This window comes from Diospyros lotus, chromosome 12 (genome assembly GCF_014633365.1).
Source record: "Diospyros lotus cultivar Yz01 chromosome 12, ASM1463336v1, whole genome shotgun sequence".
NCBI lineage: Eukaryota > Viridiplantae > Streptophyta > Magnoliopsida > Ericales > Ebenaceae > Diospyros > Diospyros lotus.
Window position 1 is genome coordinate 36,286,089 of NC_068349.1, and position 9,185 is coordinate 36,295,273.

At 38.9% G+C, this 9,185-nt stretch overlaps 2 protein-coding genes across 3 annotated transcripts; one reads left to right on the plus strand and one right to left on the minus strand.

The window, feature by feature from the left end:
- Nucleotides 1–401: 401 nt before the first annotated feature.
- Nucleotides 402–7,478, plus strand: LOC127787679 (ribosomal RNA small subunit methyltransferase, chloroplastic). 2 transcript variants are annotated; one of them, XM_052315737.1, is made up of 10 exons: nucleotides 404–667; nucleotides 764–913; nucleotides 1,291–1,347; nucleotides 2,452–2,550; nucleotides 3,294–3,389; nucleotides 3,684–3,768; nucleotides 4,739–4,791; nucleotides 6,489–6,572; nucleotides 6,913–7,023; nucleotides 7,126–7,478. In XM_052315737.1, exons 1-10 carry the CDS (start codon nucleotides 461–463, stop codon nucleotides 7,189–7,191), a joined length of 1,008 nt encoding a protein of 335 aa, XP_052171697.1. In that variant the 5' UTR covers nucleotides 404–460; the 3' UTR covers nucleotides 7,192–7,478. The 2 variants fall into 2 exon arrangements, with proteins under 2 accessions (XP_052171698.1, XP_052171697.1); XM_052315738.1 differs by lacking the exon at nucleotides 1,291–1,347 and having other exon boundaries at nucleotides 402–667.
- A 91-nt stretch (nucleotides 7,479–7,569) lies between these two features.
- LOC127787680 (uncharacterized) lies at nucleotides 7,570–8,358 on the minus strand. Its single transcript, XM_052315739.1, has one exon. The coding sequence runs from the start codon at nucleotides 8,263–8,265 to the stop codon at nucleotides 7,792–7,794; it is 474 nt and encodes a 157-aa protein (XP_052171699.1). The 5' UTR covers nucleotides 8,266–8,358; the 3' UTR covers nucleotides 7,570–7,791.
- Between the last annotated feature and the right edge of the window lie 827 nt (nucleotides 8,359–9,185).

The window sequence follows — 9,185 nt, forward strand, 5'->3', positions numbered from 1 at the left end:
TATAATAAATTATCTTTGTGTGTGTGTTTGTATATATATATATTTGTGTGTGTGTTTATTGGGAGAGAGATGTAGCGATGGATGTGAGAGAGAAAGAAATGGGTATAATGAGAGAGAAAGAGAGATGGAGTGACTGTGCAGAGTAAAAAGAAAAAGAATATGATATAGTGGGGTGACAGAATGGTAAAATAGGATTTTTGAAAAATGATAAAAAAATTTGACAAAAAAAATCTATAAAGAGTAAAACTCTCGCTCTGAATAGAATTTTCCCTAGCATTATCTATTATTATCCATTTTGATTTTCGCGCATCCTCGGCAGTGAATAGTTTTGAGAACCAATCAGATTTCGCCACGTATGAATGTAGGGATGGATCCTCCACGTCGGGTGTACGGAACTAATTTCCTTTTAGGCGGCGGAACAGCTTCACAAATTTCAGTTATCTCCCGGCGGCGAGGGAGAATGCATTCGCTTCTGCAACCTCTCCCGCCAAATATTTCTCTCTCTCTTCCAAGAACCGGAGCTCGGCCGGCACTTCCGGCGCACGGTGGCAATGGCAGAGCCGTGCTTGGAGTCGCGAAAGCCAGAACGAAGAACGAAGATGATTACCATTCCACTCTCAAAGCTCTCAACTCCGGGGGCCGTTTCCCTCGAAAATCCCTTGGCCAGGTCTCTACGCGACCTTTGGCATTTATAAAGACAAGCTCTTTGGCGCTTTTCGTCGAATACTTACTGGGCGTTTTCGTGGCTTTTGGTTTTGACCAGCATTACATGCTGAATTCTTCCATCAACGAGCAGCTTGCAGGCGCGGCCGATGTGAAGGAAGGTGATGTGGTTGTGGAGATTGGACCAGGGACTGGGTCTTTGACTAATGTTCTCGTGAATGCCGGTGCCACTGTCCTCGCCATTGAAAAGGTATTCGTTTGGGCAATATATCAAACAATTTATGTGCATTGAATGATTCGGTTTAAAAGCATGATTAGCGTCTGTTACTTATACTTATATATATGAGCCCTTAACAAAATCTCTCGTAAAAATCTATGTGGGAAACGAGTGAAGATGTTCGTATATAAACAATTGCAAGAATATATTTTGAAACAAGTTTTCAACACTAAAATTCCTCATCTTGTAATTGGTTTATTTAATTTCACCTAGCTTTTATAAGATGAAGCCAAAATGGAAAGTCAATATGTCTATTCTACAATCATCAAAAGATTTGGGTCACGCATTACGTTGATTCATGCCAGTGCATTTTCATGTGAACTTGTCTTGGTGCATTTTTTATGAGTTAGGATCCACACATGGCTGCAATTGTGAGAGAACGATTCGCGGGTACTCACAGAGTGAAGGTAACATATATTCATATATATTTTTGGTAATTAATCTGGTTTATAAACATGTATATCTGCTAATTTGTTATATTTGTTATGATATTCTATTTGAGCACTGGAGTGGTTTGTTGTACTTTCTTTATTTTTTGAAGTACTTATATATTGGTAGTCTTTTGATCTCCTTGTTTTGGCTATCAGAATTGTCTTTGCATGTTCCCATTTGAGGTGGATACATAACTTGTGGTCTTAATATGTGTCATAGTGTAAAGTGCACAAGCTATTTAGAATGAGTATGGATCGAGAACAGGAACTATGCAGTTGCAATGCTATAATACTACATACTTTACTAGTTGTTGATGCTTGAATAGCTTGGTTATCAAAGACTACACATTTTTTCTGATATGGGATACTATAACATGGCTGGATATACTTGAGGGTGTTAGAATATATTATAGTGAAGGTTAACTACCAATTTTCTCTTGATGAGCTATGAAACTAAAGGAATTCATGAGTTTCTAGTTATGACGAGGGTACACTTTCTATGTTTTTCTTTTCTTTTCCCTGTTTGATGTTGAGTACTTCTGCTGTCACTGTGATGATGCTTCTCCCTATGACTAGTGACTACTCAATTCTTCCTTTCTTCATTTCTATAACCAATATTTGTTTGAATTTGATTTTGCATACATCCAAATCCTTAAACTTAGTGTTTGGGAGTTAAAATCTAGGTCGTAATGGTTGGATTAGTGGATGAATCAGAAAAGGAATGGCCACATTATTTGCCCAATGGATTGAGATACCTTGCATGGGGAAATTTATTAGAGAACTCTTGTCATTGTATCAGGAGCATCTTTTTATGTGTCTTTATCATTGTTTATATGTCCTTAATTTCATCAACTCGGTCGTTCCTGCTCTTTCATGTGTTTCATTCTCCTTAAAACATTTTGTTTCTTGATCCTAGTACTTGGTGAATTTTCACTTTGAACATCAGTCTGGTAAGCACCCATGACGCACGTGGCATGTCTTGGACATATTTCAACATGTGTATATCTATATTGAAATTTGCTTGTAGTTCGTATAACCAAAAACAGTGTAAAATATCTTGAAACTTGACAAACCCTGCAGGTTGTGCAAGAAGATTTCACAAAATGCCACATGCGTTCCCATTTAATCGAATTGTTGGGATGTAAAAAGTCATTGGACGGAGAATCACAATGTGCCAAAGTAAGATTTATTTCTTTTGTATATACCCCCTGTAATTTTACTGCACTGTCATGGCATCAAATACTGCACCAATTGCTCTTTCAAGCAATTCCTGTCACTGGGACAAGGACCTAATACAAACATATTACATTTGTGCTGCATGCATAATATGCTTGTGCTGACATGGCATGTGTATGGCATGCATCCCTGTATAACAAGAATTCATCTGTGCAATTGTGTTTATTATGCCCGATTTACCTTTTGTTTAGACAACTCTTAAAAAAATATTAGGTATTTGAATGATTTAATTCTTGCAAGCTTCAGTCCCTCGTGTTACGTCCCATTGAGCTTATAGTAAGAGTCGCTATTTATGTAGCTTTAGGTCTTTTTAACTGGAATTTATCATTTCTAGTGATTCAAGATTAATTCATGTCAAAATTGCCAGTAAGTGGTTGAGCCAAAAGATTGCAAGAATTGCATTCTTCTGCTTATTCTGGAAAACTGCTGGTCATATTGTAACTGAAATCTTTTTGCTACTTTGTGAGTTTGCAAGTGATGTAATTAATAACATGATTAATTACATATTAAAAGACCAATAATCTCTCTCTCTCTCTGAAGTACACGGCATGGAGTAGCTCTTGATTATGTATATATGGACTTTATATAGACTCTCTTCTTTCTATCCTTTCTTTTTGTTAAGTAAATGAATAGAATGCTTTATTTCTTTACTGCATTATAATATCCTTTGATTCACTTATTATCAGGTGGTATCCAATATACCTTTCAACATAAGTACAGATGTAGTTAAACTGCTTCTTCCAATGAGTGACATTTTCTCAGAAGTTGTTCTCCTGCTCCAGGTTCACACTGCTACTACTCTGTTATGATTTTCTGATAGAGTCTCAATTCATCGTTGTACCTATGCGAGAGAGATTATGGCAATTATCTCTTTTCCATGTTCTGTTTTGTAATTGGAGGTTGCACAAACATCTTTAAGCTTTTTTAACTGGATTGCTAATGCGAATTAGGACATTTACATTGGAGAGTAATGGCATTTTCAAATTGATGAATCAGAACTTGGTCATGTGATCAGAAAAATTATCAAAATTCTGTTCTCTTCGCTTACTGATCGACTGCCTTCATATTTGCTTTAGGAAGAAACAGCAGCACGCTGGGTGGAATTGGGTTTGAGGACATCTGAATATCGACCAATCAACATCTTCATAAATTTTTATTCAGGTATCTGCTATTTGAAATCCACTCTATTTGCTGATGCCTGATTTTAATTGAATTAAGTTGAAGCTCTTGTTTCCAAGAGTCGAAGGCAGTAGTGAGAACCAAGTCCTAGTCCTTAGGATTCTTGTTTTTCTATATCAATGATATTCACAGAGTTCTATTGTTGCTTTATTTTTTTCTATGAACAATAATAGTTAAAAGTGGTTTAAAATGGCACAGAGATGAGATGTCTGAGGCATGGTTAAGATGGTCTAGACGCAAAACACATCAGCGAAACCATTATAAATGGAGGCATAAATATAGATAATTGGAGAGTTAGAATTTATGTTGTTGATCCACTTGGTGAGATAAAGCTTGTGATGTTATTTGACAACCATCGTAGTTAGTTGCAGTCACAAATGCAATGTAATAGTCAACTTATAGCTATCTTCCTGTATGTCGTGAAGATGCATTCTCTATGAGCAGTTTTTGGGACAAATAACCATTACCTACAATTGACTGATTCAATCAACGGACCAACTGGATAAGCAATTCTTAGTTTTTTCTTCATTTTAGCTTGTATTATTGATTTCTCATGAAGGGTTTAGAATTCGTATTACCAGCTTCTGGCAACATGTAGAAAATGGTGAAGAATAGGGACCTACTGTATATGCTACTGCTTGATTAGATACCACAAGTTCTGCAAGATAGGTCTCTCTAGATTGCTTTTTTGTATACTTTCTTAAACGGTAAGGATTAAAAGCTATGGACCCATTCATTTCCTTAGCAGGCAGCACCTCTGCCACTGTGTTTATAGTGAATAATTGAATTTTATAAATCGTGAATGAATCCTGTTGGGGCAGTTGGATTATTATGTCTTATGGTTGTATTCTTTCAAATAAGTGGTGAGTATGAAGAGAGGACAAAATCAGTATTCTTTGTGGTTTGTATTCTTCCTCTTTTATGACTTGCTTTTTTGGCCTTTGTTCCTCAGATCCTGAATACAAATTTAAGGTCCCCAGGTCGAATTTCTTTCCTCAACCCAATGTAAGTGGCTTATTTGTTTCCCAGTTAGTGCCTTTCTTTTTATTTTTGCTAAGGCCAGTCAGTGTTTTCCCAGCATTGTACGCTACCATATTGGATATTGAATGAGTATGTCATTCTTACCATAAAAACCATATTTTATGTTCTTTGGCCATCTTTTCTTCATAGCCATAGATAGCTGTAATATATTCTCCTATCGAATTTCCACTTTCAGTAGCATTTGAATACGCATCTCTGGGAACTCACTGGAATTCCCCCTCCCAAAATACAAAGATTGGACTTTGAAAATTCTGGAAGTGGAGCATATGCTTGGCCTAGTTTTATACTCTTCTAGAAGAAATGCACTATTACTTTAAAGGCACTGAAGTGTGTACCAGCGTCACTGCAGTAATAGTTAAGACACTAGAAAGCTACATTTGTTTTAGCAAGAAGTACAATTTATTAAACATTTCCCCTTGCTTATACACCTGATGCTTTTGGCATGATGAATTGCTTACTTGACCAAGTTTGGGGTTTAAAATTACTCCTTTTCTTTTTCATATTAATCCCACAATATATGGTGATTTTATCGCTCATAGTAGCTCAAATAATGGTGCTTGTTATAGTCTTGACACATGAGATGGATCCTTAGCTTCCTAAATAGTGTGCTACTCCATAATGTCCAGTCACCATGATCAAGGTTAACTGTTAGGGCCAAATGCGCCCTTAAGGCACTATGACAAGGTATTGCCCATGCATTAGGCACCAAAAAAGTTCTCGTTTGGGCATGGCGGGGTATTAAAGTCTATACATATAAATTATGAAAATGGCAATCAATAATGCATATAAAATAAAACATCTAAAATACTCTCAAATACAAGCAAACAATATTCAATGTCATATTCAATATTCAAAACTAATTTGAGCAACAAATAATATTCCATGTTATATTCAACTCTATTTTAGCAAAACACACACAAAACTAAAACAAGAACACAAAAACACATATGAGAGAAAAGCGTCCTTCTAAATTTAACAAAAAGATAGAAAGCTACATCTGACTGTTCAAGAAAACCTATAGCAGATCTAGCCAGATTTCATAGAGAGATAAGAGGGTGGCCACCGGAGGGTTGCCTGTCATAGGTGACCTTAACAGTGAGGAGCAGTTGCTGGAACGGTCTGCCATGTGCCGTCAACCCAAGGGTTCCTGGCGCATGATGGCTCCAGCCAACATCTGGCAACTACTCTTGACCTCACCCCACTCGGATCTATTTGATGGTGGCCATTACAGTTGCATAACTTAAAGTGCTTTGCGTAGGTTTACCTAGGTGATGTGTGCAATGCTTGACTCCTCGTCAGAGGCACTGGCTGAGGTGGCGCCTAAGTGAAAGAGCCTTGCCTTGCAGTTCCTATGGTGCTTCCATGGGCTGTTGTGCTGCCCAAGTGCCTAGGCCAGTGCTTCTCTAGCTTTTGACTACACTGACCAATGATTTTAACTTGATTTCTTTATGTTCCTTCAAAGCTAATTCTACTTCAAAGGTTCATACTTCAAATCAGCAGCTAGCTAGTGGGACTAAGGCTTGTGATTGCTTTATTCTATCTAAATCCGCCCCACCACCACCCAAAAAAAAAAATGTACATATACATGTGTATATATATATCAACCAGATTTATGCCATCGAAAGATGACTTGTTTTTGCTTCATCTGATTCTTATTTCAGGTTGATGCAGCGGTTGTGGCATTTAGGCTAAAGCGAGCAGCAGACTATCCCCAAGTTTCCTCCATTAAAAGCTTCTTCTCAATGGTTATTCTTCCATCTTTTCTTTGTATTTTTAATGACATAGTATCACTGTTATACCTTTATAATAATGTATTACGAGCAATCATTGCTTATTTAATTTGATTAAAAAAGCTATTAAGATTCTATATCACCAATGGTATCCTAATAGGTGTCCTATGTTTCCTCCATTTCCTGGGACAAATAATTCTTTCCATTCTATTTTTCTCCAACAAGCCTGTCTTTCATTCAAGACATCAAAAACTTACTTCTACAGTATAACTGTATAAAGGGTCAAGTCGCGGCATCATAGCTCATTGTCTTGATAGCTAACCGACTCAATGGTGCATATTCATAACTGATTTAGGTCAATTCTGCATTCAATGGAAAACGGAAGATGCTGCGCAGATCACTTCAGCATATCTGCCCAGCCCCAGAGATCGAAGCAGCCCTAACAAATGCTGGTCTTCCAGTTACAGTTAAGCACAAGCAACCAACCAATTTATGCCTCTTTATTCTTTATGTTTCTTCCCTATCTGCTCATGCTTCCCAGTTCCCCCTTCCTTGATTGTTCATGCAGTCAAGACCAGAAGAACTCACATTGGAGGACTTTGTGAGACTGCACAACTTAATTGCAAGGCTGTAGCACTCATAGCAGTGGCACCAGTGCGAAAGGCCTGAGGAAGCAGCATCGCTGGAGCAGAAGGCCGGCTAGATTGCAAGGGTGCAGCCTCTTCTCCAATATGATCACATCAGGCTTCAGTAAACCGAGAACAATACAGAGCTGCAAAGATGGGATTTGAAGAGCACAACAATTTGGGAGAAACAATAATTGGGTATGAACCACTGTATTGATTAACTGCTAGTAGTTATTCTAATGGGCAATGCCATGAACTTCTGTACAGAATTCAATATAGAATGAATTAACAATCACATTATAATTTTGGCAATTCTTATATACTACAATGTTCTGCCATATCAATGGATAGTTCTTCTTGTAGTATAATTAAGCACAAAATACAGAGTTGTTCCATACATTCTCCCCCCATTCTCCATCTTCAACGGAAAACCTCCCTGTAGTTGCAGTCACTTCAGATTAGAAAACAGGGCAAGAACTTGCCACCAGTTATAATATTAGGGTAAAAACCCTAAATTTCATCTTCTCTGGTTTATGGGCTACAATGAGTAGTGGCTGTGGATTCTTAGAGAAAAAAAGGCCCCAAGAAAGACATGGCAAACAGATTGGTCAGCAATGGAATTGATAAATAAGGTCCAGAGACCTTAACTTTGTGCCCAGAGGATCAAACCCGTACGAAAGGAACCCGTCGTCATATGGCGGGGGCCGACGCCGGAGCTCTGCGGCGGCGGCGGAGGACGGGGAGAGCGGACGCTTGGGGCGCTTGTTCTGGATGAAGCAATCTCTCATCCGCTCCTGAACGCTGTCGACTGTGGCGGTTTCGGCCTCCGCTTCCTCGCGGTTATCGTCGTCCGCGAGTTGCATCGGCTCGCCGTCGCCCGCCGCGGAGGCGAGGGAGTTCTCGGCCACGGCGGGTGCCGGCGGCGGGTGGGGGTGGGACAGGAAGGAAGAGAGGCGGTGATGGGCGGAGTGGAGGGCGGCATAGATTTGGAGGAGGTGGGATGGGTCGGTGGTGGCTGGGAGCTGCTTGGCCATTTGGGTGGCTTGGTCTAGCGCCGCCACCAACTCCGTCACCGTCTCCATTGGCCACGGCGGCGCTGGATTTGCCGGCAGCTGGAGCCCGAGTAGTGCTTTGGGTGGGAAGAAAGATCAGAGCTTTGGCTTGGCTTATGTGTGCCCTTAACTGCTTTTATATATATTTTGGGAAATTCTATTCAGAACTCGAAAATTTACTCTTTAAAACCCACATCCCATCAAAATTTTCAATAATTTTAATGTACCTCTTTTACCCCCACAACTCACAGCAAACTCTCTTCTCCGATCACCTCTCATCCCCAGCCATCACCTAAATATATAAATACACACTCACACACACTTTTATATATATATATATATACACACACAGCATAGTCGCGGCCATGGCAGCCGCGACCATGCAACCCAGCACACACACACACATATATACTCACACACCTATACAAATATATATATACACACTCACACACACTTATATATATACAAGTTCCATGGCCGCAGCCATAACAGCTGCGGCCATGAAAACCCCCGCACCTCGCGATGCGGGGGTTTCTGCAATCCCCGCACCGCGAGGTGCGAGAGTTTCAAAAACTCCCGCACCTCGCGGTGCGGGGGTTTCAGCAACTCCCGCACCGTGAGGTGCGGGGATTTATAAAATCTCCGCACCTCGCGGTGCGGGGAATCAAGCCTTCCCCGACTGCTGGGAAGGCTTGATTAAATTTGTTTTATTTTAATTAAATTTATTTATTATAATAAAATAAAATAAAAAATAATATAAATAAATAAATTCTAAATATCTGTATTTTAAGTAATTATAAATTAACTAATTTTAAATTTTAAATTTTAAATCATTGTAATTAAGTGTTGAATTTTCAATACTTAAAAAAATTTAATAAGATAAATTTAAATATATATATCTTTACCTAATTCAATAAGATAAATTTAAAAATCCTATCATCATTTAAAAT

Bases quoted from the DNA above. Each gene is read 5' to 3' on its own strand.
- LOC127787679 (XM_052315737.1), top strand. From the start codon at position 461: ATGCATTCGCTTCTGCAACCTCTCCCGCCAAATATTTCTCTCTCTCTT. The intron at 914-1,290 runs GTATTCGTTTGG...TTTATGAGTTAG, and splicing joins CTGTCCTCGCCATTGAAAAG to GATCCACACATGGCTGCAAT. The intron at 3,390-3,683 runs GTTCACACTGCT...TATTTGCTTTAG, and splicing joins AAGTTGTTCTCCTGCTCCAG to GAAGAAACAGCAGCACGCTG.
- LOC127787680 (XM_052315739.1), bottom strand. From the start codon at position 8,265: ATGGAGACGGTGACGGAGTTGGTGGCGGCGCTAGACCAAGCCACCCAA.